The sequence below is a fragment of the Talpa europaea genome, assembly GCF_964194135.1.
Source record: "Talpa europaea genome assembly, chromosome: 14".
NCBI lineage: Eukaryota > Metazoa > Chordata > Mammalia > Eulipotyphla > Talpidae > Talpa > Talpa europaea.
This window is the reverse complement of record NC_140082.1, coordinates 1,987,228-2,004,222: the sequence shown is the minus strand read 5'-3', so window position 1 is coordinate 2,004,222 and position 16,995 is coordinate 1,987,228. Positions and strand designations below refer to the sequence as shown.

Sequence of the window (16,995 nt, the reverse complement as noted above, 5' to 3'; positions counted from 1 at the left end):
CTCGAGCACATTTCTAGCCCTTTGGAGCCCCCTGCATTGCTCGCCCTGCAGAACCGCAGACACCCCTGCAGCCGCTGCTGCCCTCTGGGACCTCGGAGCTGACAGCCCCGCTCCCACCCTGGCTGCTCAGTGGCAGCACCTAGGCCCGGAAGGCCCCGCTCCCAGGCTCCTCGCCCCAGAGCTCCCTGCCCTGCACCCCTGTTGGGCGCGGCCCCCAAGCTCCTTGCACTGTGAAGGACTCCCCAACACTCAGAGCAGGCAAAGCACCCTGTGAAAGCCCTCGCCGCCCCCCGGTGGCATTGCTGCCCCTGCTCCCCAGTCCCTCCCGCTCAGCACGGCGCTGCGGTCATTCCTTCTGCATCATTTTAGATATTGTGGTTTTTAAATAACAAACGCTAAGAATACCGCCGAGCCGAAAATATTTCCCTAAAACAAACTTAATGAATATTCAAGACATGGATTTTTCTGGGCTTAAGTTGTTCTGACAAATGCAACCTAAAATGAAGAAGGATCTGACCAGAACTGGAACGTAAGGACAATCCTGTGACCTTTAGGAGACAGGCAGAGCCTCGCATTTGGCCCGAGGCTGGAGCTTTTGATCCCCAGCCTTCACTTCTTCTGTGGCGACTTGAATTTCTTCTCAGGCGTCGCTGCTTGCTCACCTGTCCACGTGATTCAGGTGGGACTAACTTCATCCTCGCTTCCTCACGGGCTGGCTAAGCTGGTGAGCGTTGTCCCTCGCCCCCAGTTACCGGCCCGAGGTTGAATACTCAGTCTGCTGCAACCAAGGGAAACCTGGCTCCGGGATTTGGTTCTGGCGAGAGAACTTTGCCTTTTCTTTGTGGATGAGGATGTGCGATCCGGAGCTGCTGCAGCCACACTGACCTCAAGAAGAGAGCCTGTCAGTGCACAAACCCACACGTGTGAAGGCGGAAGAGTCCGGTGTCTGGGGGAATGGGGTGTGATCTGCAGCCAGGCACCGCTAAAGCCTCCTCCGCCTCTGGACATCTTAGGAGACATGAGCCAGACCTGGGTTACGTTTTGGTAAATTGCGATCATTTTTCTGACAGTGGACTGCCAGGACTCTCCAGGGACCAAACACTTTGGAGATGTCGTTTGGGACTGCTCTGTCTCCACGTAGACCCCCGGCCGCTATCCCTCCAGGCTGGACCCCCCTAACCCCACTCCCGTTCAGCCACAGAAAATCCCAAGATGGGGCAAAGCCTCCACTTGGCCACAGTTAGTTCAGCCTTTTCCTAAAGGTTGCTGAGCGCACCCCCAGCCCACAACTCTTTGGACCCACAGGACTCTGTGTACCTGGGATGGATTCTCAGAAATCGTGTGACAGGGAGCCCCCAGGTGCGGTGGGGCTGCTGCTGGCAGAGGCCCTGCCCGGCCTGCCCCTGCCCCCAGAGGCTCTGACCTGTACTTGGGGGTCCTCCACCCGCCCCCCTCCTCTCTGCGCCCCAGTCCCTCGGGGAGTCGTTGGCTGCACCCTGGGCCAGACTTGCTTTTCAAACTCACAGGGAGACGGCTCTGCCAGGGTCTCCGTAGGGGGTGGGGGGTGGGGGTGGCTGCGGACATGGAGCGTGGTCCCATGCATCCCTTTGGGGGCATTGAGGGATGAGGTCTTTGAGGACCATGGGCTGGGGCCTCAAACTTTGGGTCCCAGTAGGCACCTCACAGGAGCCCTTGAGTGGACATAGGTTGTTGGTGCCTCTGGGGCTTGGGGACGGGCCCAGCCTCCTGGGCTTGGTGAGCAAGCCAGACGGGGAGTCTGGCAAGTGGGGGTCCTGCAAGCCGCGCCATGAGGGCTCGCAGCGCAGGGGGGCCTGTCTGGGGCGGGGAGACCGGCTCTGATCCCGCTTGCCCGGCCTCTCCCCCCGCGCCAGCTGGCGGCCCACGGGCGGGTGCGTCTGCTGTGGGAACAGAGGGGCGGCTCCGACCGGCCGCCTCATGAAAGAGCCCTGTGAGCGGGGCGTCTGGAGAGAACGTGCACGGCTGCTGAAATAGCAAGTGCTGACGGGAAGGAGGGGGCGCCCCGATGGGGGGCGGGGGGCAGCTTGCCGAGGCATGTGTTCTGGAACATTCTCTCCAGTGGCCCCTTTGGCAGTGAGATGGAACGGCTCAGAGGAGGGACAGAACAGGACGCGCTGTTCACGGCGCGCATAAATTAACTCCGGGAACATCATGATGGCGAGAAAGAAAGCTTTAAGGAAGCAGCAGATTCAGGCTCCAGAATTGAGCAGGAAGAGGGGGGCACCTGCCAGAGCGGGCCCCGGGGCGCGGCCGGGGGCGCGGCCTGCAGGAGGCAAGCGGAGAAGCGGGAACTTGCTGATCACACGCCAGCTGTGTGCCCTCTCCGGAGGCTGTGGGTTCAGCCCCAGAGCCACGGTGGTAAAGCAAGCGTGGCCGTGTGGCCAGCCGGCCGAGTATTTTTCGGTTTCTGGGGCCTGTAATGTCTACGCCGTACTGTGGCCTGTGCGGGTGCAGGGCCTTATGTCTGAAGACGGTGCACCCGCCAAAAAACTGACAGAGAAAGTGAACCCCTGCAGCCGCAAAGTGGAGCTCACAGGCTCGCGCAGTGCAGGCGGTCAGACCTCCAGGGTGGGAAACACGCAGCTACCTGCGGGACGCGGTACCTGTGATACACCTGGATTTGGGCCCAATTCCCCCAGAACTTTCTCTCTCGGTGTTTGAAATTCTGTCTTTAGATCTGTTGTTCCGTCTTAAAGATTTTTTGATTTTGGAAAGTCTTTAAAACTTCCAACCACCTGTTTTTTCCCCTAATTGTCTTTTTTTTTTTTTTTTAAATTGAGGGTACGTTCACATTACATAAAATTAACCACTTTGAAGTGGCGTTCAGTACACACAGTGTTGTGCAAACTACCTCTGTCTAGTTCCAGAACATTCACCCCTGCCCCCATAAAGCACCCCTACCAGTTAGCTCAGCAGTCACTCCCCAGCTCCATCATCTTTCCTGACTTGGGCAGCCCGTAATCTGCTATTTGTCTGGATGGATTTACTTGTTGTGACTATTTTATGTAAATGGTATCATGCCACATGTGGCCTTCCATGACTGATTGCTTCCATCTAGCATAATGTTTCCCAGGGTCATCCATGTTGGAGCATGTGGTCCTTTTCACGGCTGACTAATATTCCACTCCACATATCTTCGTCTGTTATGTCTCCATTCACCATCTGGGCTGTCTTCACCTGGTGACTGTTGTGAGCGCCGCAGCCATGAGCACACTGTTGTCAGCTTCTCGGGCATCTCCCTGGGAGTAGAATTGCTGGATCCTCTGTTTAGCTTTTTAAGCAACTGCCAAAAAGTAGGTGTGAGGTGACACCTCATGGGGTCCTGGTTGCACCTCCCCATGGGCTGGTGCCGGCAGCCACCTCTCCACATCCTCGTTGGCTGTCTGTGTTTTCTTTGGAGAAATGTCTCGTTAAGAACTTTTCTTTTAAGCTGTTTTTTTGGCCTGTTTCTAAGTTGGATTATTTGTCTTTTTGTTGCTGTGCTGTGGCGGCTCTTTGTTCCGGATGCTAGACCCTCGTCAGACGTGGTTTGTGGATTCTTGTTCTTGCACGTTCACCTGCGGGTTTCAGCTGGAGTGTTAGACTCGGCTGGCGGGCGCAGCCGTGGCTGCTTCCCCTCGGGGAAGTGTAGCTTCCATGCTTGGGACGTCTGTCCTCCTGGACTTGTCTCTGAAGCACTTTCCTAACTACAGAATATGTCTGCACATGGCTTCCTTCTTACGTCTCTCATGGGAGAGGATGCCCTGGCCTCGGGGGCGCTTCTCCTTGGCCCATTGCCCCCAGCACCCGCACGTGCCAAGGCTGCTGCCTGTGAGACCCACGCTGGCCAGCGGCAACTCGGGGGCTGCGGGGGGCGGGGTAGGGGACAGAGCAGGTGCACTGGGAGGCAGCCCAGGCTGTCAGCTTCCTGTGGCTTTTCCCCGTGGCCAAGCGCCTGGTCTTCGGTTCTTCCCTGGGGGCTGAGCCTGCCAGCACTGGGCCAGACAGGCCTCTCCTGATGTGTCTGCGAGCTGTGTCCGTGGCTATCCTGGGCCTGTGCCGTCTGGTGCTGTCCTTCTACTGTGGTCAGTGCCACTCGCCTCGAGTCTCTGCCCCTCCACCCTCTGGGGTCCCTTCCCCAGCGCCGGGTGAGGGACCGGCCCGCAGACGCCCTCCCCGCTGCCCAGCCATCTGCTGGTCTCCGCCTTGGGCCCGGGCTGGAGCGTGTCATCTCCCTGCACGCTGATGAAACAGGGGTCAGCGTACATGGCCAGGCTGGAGGCTCCCACCCCGGGGCACTTGTCAAGATGCCAAGATGCAGTTTTAAAAGGGGGACCGTTCCTGGCCGCGCTCCCTCTAGCTCTGAGGGTTGGGGAGAGCAGGCTCGGCCCCGCGTCTTTCCTGCCTCTTTCCAACTAAAGTGGTTCTCTCTTCCCTGCCCCCCACCCGCTCCCGCAGAATTAAGGCAGCAGCAGGTGTGAAAATAACGGCGGTGAGAGTGAGCAGTGAGGACCAGTGGGCCGTCCAGGAGGAGATCGACAGCGACGGGGACCAGACCACGGCCACGCTCACCTGCGTGGGCCACCTTCCGGACGCGCGGAGCAGGTGGGCGCCTCCTGGGGGTGCTGCACGGGCTGATGGTCACGTCGGGGTGTAGGGGAAGAGCCGGCCCCTGTGTTTGATGGGGCACTGCATGAGTGGGTGCTGCGTGAGTGGGGTGTGTCCCTTCGAGTGTCCAGGTGGCCGTGGCGGGATGTGCTGCTGGCTGGAGGCCTCAGTCCCGCTGGCCACACACTGTCATCTGATGCGCGCATCTGGTGTCAAAGGTGACCTGAGCTCGGCGGGCCACAGCACAGGGATTGAAAACTGCATTTTCAGATCTTGCTATTTGTATTGGTATCGTCTTCAGTGGCGAGTCCAGGCCTGGCTGGGAGGTAGAGCTGCTTGGAGGGTTGGGGAACAGGCCAGGGCTGCCCGCGGGTCCCCACGGTCAGCGTGCGGGATGCTGCTCTTCCACCTGGGCGTGTGGCTTTAGGAGGCCGACGGGTGGGGGAGACGTTGCTGTGGGCAGCTCATCCACAGGACTCCGGCCGTGGGTTCGGGGCCCAGTTCCCTGGGGGCCCCGGGGCTGCTGTGACTCCGCCCCAGGGAGCCGGCAGGCAGTGCTGTCTGCGCCATTTGGCTCTGGGCTCTGCCTCTGCACCAGCGCCAGGTGCTGGGGGGGGGGGGGACTCGGGTGATGGCCAGGGCGGACAAATGGCCTCCTTGCTTTAGAACTACCCCTTCTCCCAGGCGGAGGCCCGAGCGCCGCTCGGCACACATGCCCTGGCTGAGAGGCGCAGCCGCTTCTGGGGCAGTGCTCAGGGGCCGGTGCCTCGCACGTCCGTCCTCGCAGTTTGGGCCTCATCCTCGAGGGCCTGCCAGAGCTTCTGTCCTTGCTCTCGTTGGACCTGCACTTTCCCGGGAAGTCTGGACCTGCCCGCTGAGCACCCCAAGCCCCAGTCATCGGTACCTGCAGAGAACCGAGGACGTGTATACTTGCTCAGCTGCTTTCAGTGGCTAGTGACTGAGGGCCCCCCTGAAGAGGCTGTGACACGGCCGTCCCCCACCTGACGTGCACTTGGTGGTGTGTGGGTCTAGCACCCGCGTCACCCAGGTGCGTTCGGCCTTTCATCTCAGCTGTACCCAACTCACTGCTGCCGTCCTTCATCTTGTTTCCTCATGGCTGTGAAGTGGCTGCAGCTCCTCCAGGCATCACACACTCACCCAGCTGTATACAGAGACTGGAAGGGAGCAAGGAGGGGGTTTCTCCTCATGTAGTCTCTTTTTACCAGAGGAGAAGCCCTTTCCAGAAATGCCCCGGGAGCCTTCCCTCCCTTCTCATCAGCAGGCAGTGGGTTCCATGCCTTGGGCCAAGCAGCAGGGCAGTCTGGGGAGCGCACGCCTGGCATGACTTCTGGGCTCTGAACCATGGTCTTTGCTGTCCGGTAGGAAGGGTGGGAGGTTGGTGGTCGGTGAGCAGTTTGCCACATTCTTCAAAGGTGGTGTCCGTCGGGGATGACGGACCTCTGTCCGCACAGGGCCCCACATCTGTGTCCTCAGGAGCTGGGTGTTCACCAGGAGGCTTTGTCAGTTGGTCCTTTGGTGCTATGCCAAGGGGGCTTGGGTCCCTCGTGCCTGTGGAGAAGGGTGGGGTGAGCTGGACCCGGGTCTGGATGCGGGTGCCCCTGGCAGCGGCCTCCTGTCTTTCCTGGTCTCTTTGTCTCCAGCGGGCGCCCCCTCCTGCTGGGAAGTGGCCGCAGCGGTTCCAGCCTCCTGCCCGCAGCCTCGGTGGCTCCTTGGGGACACGGCTCTTTCCAACAGGCCCAGCGTGTCCTGGGCCCGGCCCTCGCCAGCTGCGGGCAGACCTGGATCACACACCCACCCAGAACCCCCCTCTCCAGCAGCTCTGGGGCCAGGGCCCTGGGGCTGAGAGTACAGGGGCGGGGCCCTCGGGGTGTGCTGGGGGCCGTCCCAGCAGCCAGCAGCATCCTGCACGTCCTCCTGTTGCCGGTGCTCTGGTTTCGCTGCCGGAGTCCCTTGGTGCCCAGCGTCCGCGCGGCCTGCGTGCAGGAGTCAGCGGTGTTGAAATGTTGCCCTGACCAGGGGGTGATATTTTAACTCGGTGGAAAACACCCACCTTGGTTATCACTTTTGTTGTGATGAGATTCAGTTTTGCTTTCTCATTAGAGAAGATAGCAAAAAGGTCGAGGAGGAAGAAAAATTAGCCGCATAAGCAGAGTGGCTGACGGGGGGCGACTCGGTGCCTACGCCCCTCCCTCCCTGATGCTCGCCTGCGGGATCTGACCTCCCCGGTGTGTGTGTGTGTGGGGGGGCAGCCGCTGCTTCTGTGTGACAGTGTATGCTCCTCTAACATCCACTAAAGCCCGCTTTGTCATCTAAATAAATAATTGCTTCTTTTTACACTATTTTGTTGAATTGTGCCGGCAAATGAGGTGTGAAGTACAGGCTCACGGGCCACGTTTGCTGGCGAGAGACATGAACACGCGACTGTATCCCTGACGGGACCCGCAGAAAGCCGCGTCTCCGACGGTGCCAACCTTGGGCAGAATCGGGGTTTTAATAGAATATAATGTACAAACTGCCTGGAATTCTGTGATAAGAATTAAAAATGTGTTGTGTGGGGAGACTCGCGCGCTCTGTTCGAGAGGCAGCAAAGGTCTTCATTTGAAATATTTTAATGAGCACTCATTGTGAGTGATAAAGATGAGGCCCCCAAGATAAAGGGCCAGCCTTGCTAAGGAGCGCCGGGGAGATGAGCCTCACCCGTGTGAAAGTGTTGGGAGCAGATAAGCCGCAGCCAAGGCGGGGGTGGGGGGCGGCAGGGGCCCAGCCCCCGGAGGGAATCAGCCGCCGCCTTTCCCGTGGTTAGAAACTGTGAGGCGGAGCGCGTTTGCGCCTGGAAACCGGAGGGAGAGGAGTCTGCGCCTCTGCACCCAGCTCAAGGGCACGCCAAGGTCAAAGGCGCACGTGCCTGGGAGCTCGGCTGCGGCAATTCGAATTCCGAACACGCGAGCAGCTGGGCAGGGCGAGGGGCTCGCCCGCGGCACAGCCTGGCACGCTCCCCGCTTTTGAACATAGGCCGCGTGTGTCCAGTGTCACCTGCTGGGCGTGGCACCCCCTCGCGTGAGAATGGAGGCCTCTCCGCGGTGACACGGCTGCCCCTCGCTCTTCTGGAGGGGTCGCACCACCCCGCCTCTGAGGTGGCTTCCCCCGGGAGGTTTCCACGGAGAGGCTGGAGGGCCTGGAGCTGTGGAAGGTCTCCCAGGGTGTGCTGCCTAGTCCTTATTGTGTTTTAAAAATGTACCCTAAGGCTGTATGAGGCTCCTTAGGCAACAGCCCTGAGCTTGTTTTTTTTTTGGAAAACAAACTTTTAAAAATTGGAAATACTGGAGTGTGGGAGGCAGGCAGCTCTGTTCCTTCCCTTGAGCTGATGTGTGCTGGGGGCATGTGGCTCCTGCAGTTCAGGGGCAGAGAGTGCCAGAGTCTGGCCGCGTTTGCCTGCGCAGTTCCTAGGGCGGGGCACCTGAGTTGCGCCCCTCCCTCCAGACGCCGGCTCCCGGGCCCAGCGGGCCTGAAGACTTGGTAAAATCAGTGTTCATCAGTGTCCGCAGACAGCACCGCCTGGGTGACTCGGCCGCCCCTCCGAAGCCGCGTTCACATCCGTGTCCTCTGAGTTTAGAAGGGCACGCTGTTTGGAGAGACTCTGGGGTGCAATCGCCCCGTCACTGCGTGCACCCTAGGCTTCACAATGCTCTCCGAGGATACACAGGGAAGTGAAGGCCAGGGAAAGTGCCTGAGGTGGAGGCCGAGATGGGAGGGACGGGCTGAGGGTGCCGGCAGCCCTGGGAGCGGGGAGAGGCGGGACAGCCCGGGAGCCTCCAGAGGGGCATGGATCTGCCCTCACCGTGACTTTGGCGGTCTGGTTTCCAGGTCTGGGAGTGGGTGCACCTCTGTCATCAGTCATCACGCCTGGGGTGGTGGTTATGGCAGACACAGGAAGCCAGCATGGGCGAGACAGCACCTTGGGGGACGAGCCAGCCAAGGCCTCTCCATCTGGGGTGCACGTCAGACGCATGTCCTGGGGGGCCTGCCCAAGATGCCACCTGCTCCTTCATTATTTTTAAAAAATATTTTATTTTATTTTTGCATACAAGAGCTGAGGTGTAGGTCTCACCTACATCCAGGGGGGTGAGAAGACTCACCAGAGACAGAGTGGGAAGCAGAACAGGTGCATCTACTGAGATACACTGCTGGGGGGAGCAGCAGGGAGGCAGGAGAGATCTGCTGCGCAGTGTGGGTCAGCTCCCTGGGCAGGGATCGAACTTAGGCCTCAGCAGTGACAGCCTGAGACTTAACCCCTAGGCCCCCAGGGAGGCTTCCTGCTCTCTGCATTTTAAAGGAGACTCCCCTGTGATTTTACGGTGTAGTTGGTTTGTGAATTACAGGAATGAGCAAGGTAGTGACCTGCAGAAGATACAGGTGTTTCACTTTGAACACTTTTAGGGTTTGAAAAGAATGGATTTAGAAACGGCATCCTTGATCTGCCACAGTATTTGCCAGTGCACCCCGGGGCAGGTGGGGGTACCGGCCACCGCAGTCCTTCAAACCAGGCGTCCGTGCACAGAAATATGCCGTGTGCTGGGCTGTCTGTCATCCTTGCTGGAAAATGGCCTATGAGGACCCAGATCAAGGGGACCAGAGCAAGTGCGGCGAGGGGTGGGCAGGCAACCCTCGTGTCTGAGGCGTCTGTGTGTCTGCTTTGGAGAACTGCCTATCCAGCCCTCCCGCCCCCTTATTTGATTGGGCTCTTGGTTTTCTTGATGTTGAGTCCCACAAGGGCCTGTAGATCTCAGCCCTCGACTGTGGAAGTCACCTGGGGGTGGCGTGGCTGTGTGGACTTGGCTCTGGGGTTGCGTCTTCCCTGTTCTGAGCTGCCCGGCTGCCCCCCGGTGTGGCTGCGTGAACTGGGAAGTTGTGCTTGAGGTGAGAGGGCCTCTGCCTTTCCTGAAAGGGTTGGATCTCCCCAGAAGCCGGTCCTTGTCTGTCTGCTTCGAGTTGATGATCTTCCGGTTTTATGGATGGACAGGGGTGTTTTGTAGGAGAAACGCTCATTTTAAAGACATGTCATTGAATTTCCTTGCTGTCAAGGGGCAGGATTAAGTTATTCCTCTTTGTAGAAGAATGATTTAAGCAGGAAATAATGAATGCAAAATGCTGTAGTTAAACACCAGCAGATAAGCTGATGGATCACTTGCCACTTGGATCTTGCTATACAGGGAAAGACAATGATATTTAATCATTTTCAAAAAATACAAACAGTGATGGGGAATTTGATGCATCTTGGCACCCAGTGATTCATTAGGGCACACTATTATTGCCAGTTAACGAGGGAACCCTGCATCTTCTCTTGATTAAACTGTTGCAAAACATGGAAGTCTTTTGTTTTGAAGAACACCCCAGGTCTCCCCATTATGTAAACATGGGCGCTTCTGCCACTGCGTTGGTTCAGTTGGCTACTCCTTTGCTCAGGTGGCACACAAGTAGCCCCTGATCCTATTTTGATTGGCCTTCAAACTGCTTTTTCCCCCATCTTCATTTTGGGTTAACATTAAAAAATCAGGAGCTAGGATGAAAAATACACATGTCAGCCATCTCTGGGGAAATCAGGAGGTTTGGCAATATCAGGCTGTTAGAGAATAGCCACAGCCACTGGAGCGCTCTTGTTTACCACAGTCCTCACCACTCCCTCCTGTGCCCCCCAAACCGGGGTTGGCTCTTTGATGGCATGTGGTGTTTTCCTTACTGGGAGAAGCACTTCCTGATGGTAAGTAGTTCATGCTTATTAACTCTGTGACCTTGAACAAATTGTTGAAACCCCCTGTGCCTCCATGTCATCAACTTTGAAACGGGAAATTTGATATCTACCCTCTACGGCTGTGGCAGTGATGGATCCTCGGGCTTGCAGCACAGCTGGATGCAGAGCGAGCACCTGTGAGCCTTGCCTGGGTCCCTACAGTTCATCCATTTCCTTATCAGGATAGACAAAGAGCAAGAGTTTTGAGATCAATCAGAAAGTCTTTGTAACAGAGATTAATCCTTTGGGGTTACCATGTAAACAACAGGTTTATGTAACAACAGATTTCCTGTGGGGAGTGGAGAAGCTGACGCCTTAGGGGTGAGACCTGAGATGGAGCTGCAGGGTGGCAGGTGGTGGGCAGCACGGTGAACCCCAGTGCAGACCTCAGCCTGGTCTCTCTAAATGCAGATAAGCCTGGGCTCCCTGTGGGGAAGGCACCTGGGTGTCCTGCCTGAGCCCCTCCGTGTAGACCCCCTCGGCGCAGCATCGCTGGCGTCCGGGAGAGGAGCCTTTCCAGGGGCCGGGTCGCTGGGGGTGGGGGGGATCGGGGGGCGGGGCTGAGCACGTGTGACCAAGCCCTGTGCAGAAGGGGGTCCTTCGGGCTCGGTGGAAGTGCGGAGAAGCTGTGTGCCTGCGGCAGCAGCCCAGCCTCGGGAAGTTCTCCTGACGAGGTCTCCTGGGGGGCTGTGCCCCAAAGACTGGAGTCGACCTGCAGTGTTTTGGGGACTTTCTTCCTCTAAATAACCGACTTTCTTAGGCCAAAACACACACTTGGAGAATGGAAATGGATCCTCAAAGAGAGTTTGAAGGCACATTTTGTTTCTCCAGAAATGTTTGGGCCCCACTTTTCCCTGTTTCAAAGGCAACAGTAAATAAAGCAGTGGCTGTGCCAGAGGCCTCGAGCGTGATTTACTGAGGAGCGGAAGAGGCAGGAGGCTTGGAAGGTTTTTGGGAGAGAAAATTGCTGTGAAGTCTGGGGTCCCTGGCGCCCGGAGCGCCTGCAGGAGGGCAGGGCCGGGCGGGAGTGGCCGTCCCCCGCGAGCTGGGGCGGGCTTTGGGATCCGCCGCATCCTCTGTGGGGAGGGAATCTTCAGATGTTCTTGAAAAGTCCGGTCCTTGGTGTCGGGTCTGGGTTTCCCTCGGGGCCCTGTTTGTACCGGGCTGTGTGACCTCCGCCAGGTGCCTCGACCCCTCTGGTCCCGTTTCTCTCCTGTGACCTGGCGAAGGGAATGAGCCACCCGTGGGTGGCTGTGCGGTTAGCCGAGAGAACTCGGCGTCCACTGCTGTCCGGACGCCGCCACTGCGCGCTGGCCGCCCTCGAGGTGTGAGAACAGCGACCGGGTGGCGGGGCCCACTTTCCCCCCTGCCGGAGCCATGCAGATTCTTGTCCATAATCGCCGTCTGTTTCTGGGACCAGCACCTCTGGCCTCGCCAGGCTTGCTGAGAGGTCACCCGAGCAGGGGCGGCTGCAAGTGGGCAGGGGCGCTGCCAGGTGGGAAGGGGCTGTTGCTGGCTTTTCCTCCCCCCCTGGAGCCCCCCCACCGTGTGCTGGGGTCGTCCAGGGGGCTCACGGGAAGCCGCATGTCCACGGGGGTGGGACCAGGCGCTGGGGACGGGGGGAAACCCGTGGAGGCCCCGGCGGGCAGCGGCTCTCTCTGCGCCTCTGTCTCTGCGTCCCGTGGGGCTGCCTGGGCCCGGGGAGGGGGGCGGTGGCTGCATTGGCTCCTCTGGGATCCCGTCGGTCCCTCCAAGAGTCTCAGGGGCATCTGGGTCCCTGCTGGGAGGCACTGAGTGGAACCCCTGCTTTTGAGGAGTTTCAGGGAGCCCGTGACAATCACGCCACGGATATTATTTCCACTCTGCTTTCTTGCTAACAGTCCTGTCTTCAGACAGAAAGTGAAGTTATCTTAAATTGAAATGGAAACATTATAATTAAACATTTACAACCAAAGCAGATTTATAGCGATGCTGGTTACATTTTTCATTGTCAACAGCTGCTTGGAAGCTAAATAACCCATTGAAACTGTAAGAAAAATGTTTTCAGTTTTTTGAAACGTCTGTTAACAACGGTAGTCTTTATTCTATTGTGTTCTATTTTTTTATTTTCTGGTGCCTTTGTGACAATAAAATAGAAGACAATCGAGCACCGTGAAATTGAGCTGAATCGGGAAGGGCAAGGCTGGGGAAAGTGTATTTTTTTCTCCTGTGGTAATTTATGAAAGTTGCCTTCACAAAGGCTGGCAGACGCTGTGTGTCCCGGGGAGGCTGCTGGGCTGAGGGAGGCCTCCCGGCCTCCCCGCGTCCTGCCCTTTCTCTGGGCCAGGTGAAGCCCCTCCCTCATTTGCGCACAAAGGACTCGGGGCTGAGGCGCGGGGCCTGAGGGCTGGCACGGATCTCACCTGCCTCTCTGTGTCACGCTGTGATCTCAGAAGGGTTGCAAGCCCGCGGTGGAGAAATTGAAAATCAGAAAGGACAAAGGACATTGCTTCTGCTCAGCTCGTGTCTTCATTCCCTGCATTTGTTACATTCGGGGGAAACAATTTCCTTCTGGTTTTCTTGGCTCCATCTGTTATCGCAGGCATTGGCCGGCGTGATTGCAGGGCTTGGCAGACCTTGGCCTGGTGTCTCGGTGTGTTCATATGAGCGTTGCTTAATTGACTTAATTTTCCTCATGGGGCCAGTTGGGGTGTGTCCGCGCCTGCGGTGGCCGGCCTGAAGCACAGCTGTCTCTGGACACGTCTCTCAGGCGTGTTTCCACAAGCGCCACGATGCACGTTGGTACCTGTGTGGCCCGTGCCAGGCTTTGGAGACTTGCTCCGTGGGGCACTTTCCCGCGGGTACGGGGCTTGCGCCGGCTCCTCTGCCAGACACCATTGCTGCGCCCTGCCAGGTAGATGGCCTGGCCCAGAGCCAGTCTCGGCTTTAAGTGGAGATCACCCCAGAACCTGGGGGTCTGACGACGAAAGCCTTCACGAGCAGAACTGAAGTTCCCGGAGCAAGAAGAAAACTGCCCGGACGCCGGCTCTGCCCCTTGCCTGTCCCCGGGCCTGACCTTGCCCCGCCGTGCCTGCAGGGGCGTCAGGCGCTCCTGCAGCAGCCCCCTGCAGATGTCCTCCTGGTTGCGCTTCTGGGGCGACAGCCCCGTGCCAGGAGAAGTGGGGGGTATGCCTCTCTTCTCCGTCCCCGTCATCTGAGTGGTTTCCGGGCCTCGACTCACTCAGTGACTGTAAGATGCGCTTGGGTGCTGTTTGTTTTCTGGGTTTTGAGGACTGCGTCGCCTGGACGTCCTCTTGCCCGCCGCCGTGTGCCACAGGGGCTGGGGCGCCAGCGCCACGGCCGACCCCTCCCCCGTGTCTCCCCGGGGTTCTGGAGGGCTTCGGTCCCCTGCGCTGTGTCTCTGACTCTGTGCTGTGTTACTGTGCAGTTAATATTCTATTGGTGGGGTTTTTTTTTTTTTTTTAAATACTCAACATTTACAGGTAGACTTTAAAACCAACCCTGGAAAGCTGACTGTGGGGTGGATGTGGGGGCTGGGGCAGAGCAGGGAGGGCAGAAGCCCTGTGGGGCAGGACTGTGGCTGCTGGTGGTGGGGCACTGCAGGGACTTGCCCTGGGGGAGCAGAGCCCCTGGGGGAGAGCCTCTGGGGGGGAGCCCCTGGAAGGGGAGAGCCTCTACTTCCAAAACACTAACAATGAGATAAAGCAATGGAACTTCAATAAAAAAAATTATCAAAAAATTTTCACGGCCATTCCCCATATATTTGTCATTTTCTTTAATATTTTTTCTTTCCTGCATCTCTGTTCCTCCACCTGGGATCGCTCGGCTGCATTTTAGCAGTGTCTGCTATGGAAGTATTACCAGAGTATTTTCCCTGGTAATAGAAACCCACCTTGGCAGTTATTTTCTTTCAGTGCCTTGAATGTACCATTATATTGTCTCTGGCTCACACTGTGTTGAGAAGGGACCGTCAGTCTAACTAGTTTTTGCTTTCAGGGTAATCATTCTTCTTTCTGTGGCTCCTTTTTGAAAACATAAAAAATGCCTTGAGGTATAATTCAGATACGATAAAGAACTCTCACTTGAAATATACATTTTGATGAGTTTTGACAAGTTTGTTCACCTGACTGATCAGTGCCATGAACATGCTGCATCCTGTCACCATGGCAACTACAGGCTTGCTTGTGTGATTCCCTGCCCCCCACCCCCCACCTTCCCAGGCAACCCCTGCTTTCCATCTCCATAGATGAGATAGGCTTTTTTGTAGGAAAAGATGTGTTTGGCCGCTTTTGGTCAACAAAATGTCTTGAGATTCACCCATCCGTGGACTTTTACATTGTTTCTAGTTTCAGGAAGTTATAAAGCACCCACCAACATTGATAGACAAGCATTGGTGGGATCATATGTTCCTATCTCCTGTGTTAAATGCCCAGGAGTGAGATCACTGTGTGGTGTGCTGAGCATATGTTTCATTTTGTAGGAAAATCCCAAATTGTTTTTCAGAGTGATCGTGCCACTTTATGCTCCTCATAGAGTGCAGGACAGTTTCGGTTGCTCCGCATCCTTGTCAGCATTTGACGTTGTCAGTCTTTCACTGCAGCCATTCTGGTGAGTATGTAGGAATGTCTCACGGTTTTATTTACGTTTCCCTAATAATTAAATATTTTGAGCCTTTTTTCTTCTGCTTATTTAGCATTCATGTATAAATTGAAAATTTTCTGTAAGTGATTTGTAAATAAACTGTGAACACACTGAAAAAGAAAGTGCTGACTTGCCTGAGAACCCCAGCAGGTCATTCCCATGGGCCCATTTCTGAGCCTGTTGTTTCAAATATTCATGCTTTCACAGTTCTTACTGCCTTGTCTCTCATGTGTCTGGTTATTTTTTGTTTTCTTCTACACATTGTGTTTTCAAAAATGTTTGTGGAAATTATTTGAGTCCTTAGGCAAAGTCACCTTTCTCCAGGGGGCTGTTTATTTTCTTTGCAGGTGCCTGGGGCACTAGACTTCCTAGGACACCTGGGAAAGCTCTGGTCTTCAGACACATGAGAGACTGACATGAACTGAAACACAGCTGGGCTGCAGAGTGATTCTGGGTCACTCTCATTCCCGTGTGGCCCTGGGCTTCACAAACAAGTGTGTGTGTGTGTGTGTGTGTGTGTGTGTGTGTGAGAGAGAGAGAGAGAGAGAGAGAGACACACGAGGTTCCTCAATTGCCCCCTTGGATGGGACAGATGTCTGTAGAGCGAATGAGGTCTCCAGTCCCAGGCTCACCCCAGGCCTCTCCTGAGTTCAGTGCCAGCTGTCCTCCACTTTTCTATTTCTCTGATAACTCCAGGAAACCATCCTTGTGCTTTAATCAGCTTTTCCTGTATCTTTAGCAGGAACGCTGGTTGAGGTTATCCAGTGATCACTACTGGAAGCAAGGGTCTCCCAGCTTGATTTTTCTTTAAATTTAAATATACTTGACATATAACATTGTAGTGGTTTGCATTTGATAGTTGTAGTATGTGTAATATATTTATAATATTTGACATTTGTGATATTTGTATGCATTGGAAATGCTCACCACTGTAAAGTCCAGTTACCGTGCATCACCAAAGTTATAAGAAAATTCTTTCTCGTGGCATGAGAACTTTCAGCATCCACGCTCTAGCAACTCTCATCTGTACAACGTGGTATTAGCAACTGTAGTCGCCGTGCCGAACATGAACATTTTATCCCGAAACTTTTGTATCTTATAATTGGAAGTTTGTGCCTTTGTCCACCCCAGCCCCTGCCTCTGACACCGCCAGGCTATTTGCTGACTATAAGCCTAGTTTTTGTCTCTTTTTAAGATTCCACATGTGAGGTCACATGGTATCTGTGTCTTTGCGTGGCTCATCTCAACCAGCTCACGCCCTCAGGACCCATCCACGCCGCAGCAGGGTTTCCTTCACTTTGCAAGGCTGAAGATGTCCCAGTGTCTACACCTGTCACATCTCTTTGTCCACTTGTCCACTGGTGGACCCTGAGCCTCTTTCTGTGTCTTGACTATTGTGAACGATGCGGCAGTGAAACGAGGGTGAGGACAGCTTCAGCCTGATTTTTTCAGCTGCCACGAAAGAGCAATAGTGGGGACATGGCCCATCTCACTTAGCTCTTCTGGCTGTGATGGGCATTTTATCTGCTCACCGATTGTCACTGTTTCCCACTGTGGAGGGCTGGTCCTATCTGTGCACGTCTCCTTGGGTGCGTGTGCAGTGCTTTTCCAGAACAGAGAGCTGAAGCAAGTCATAGGCTGGCGTGGTTTAGACTTTCTGCAGCAGCGTGTGGTTTTCCAGAGTGGCCGCCCTGGTCTGCACCCGCCCCTCCCGCCGGCCACTGCTATGGCCACACATGAGTGTTCTCAGTCCCCAGGTGCTCTCAGGACGTGGCAGCGCTAAGTCTTTGGAATATAGTCCGTTTCCAAGTGACAACAGCATTGCCTGGTCCTGATTTTCGCCTCGGCCGGTGTCAGCAAAGTCCCACATCTCCGTGTGTGCTTATCGGTCATTTGCGTTCACTTCTCTGCAAACCCCT

The 16,995-nt window shown here is 56.0% G+C and overlaps 1 protein-coding gene across 1 annotated transcript in view; it reads left to right on the top strand.

Moving 5' to 3' along the window:
• Positions 1-16,995, top strand: part of TMEM132B (transmembrane protein 132B) — a gene marked incomplete at both ends in the record, with an annotated part of 201,275 nt that overhangs the window by 142,365 nt on the left and 41,915 nt on the right. Inside the window, one exon of the mRNA XM_084253165.1 lies at positions 4,477-4,623. Within this exon, the coding sequence (XP_084109291.1) occupies positions 4,477-4,623 (147 nt within the window). The remainder of the gene's footprint in view (positions 1-4,476; positions 4,624-16,995) is intronic.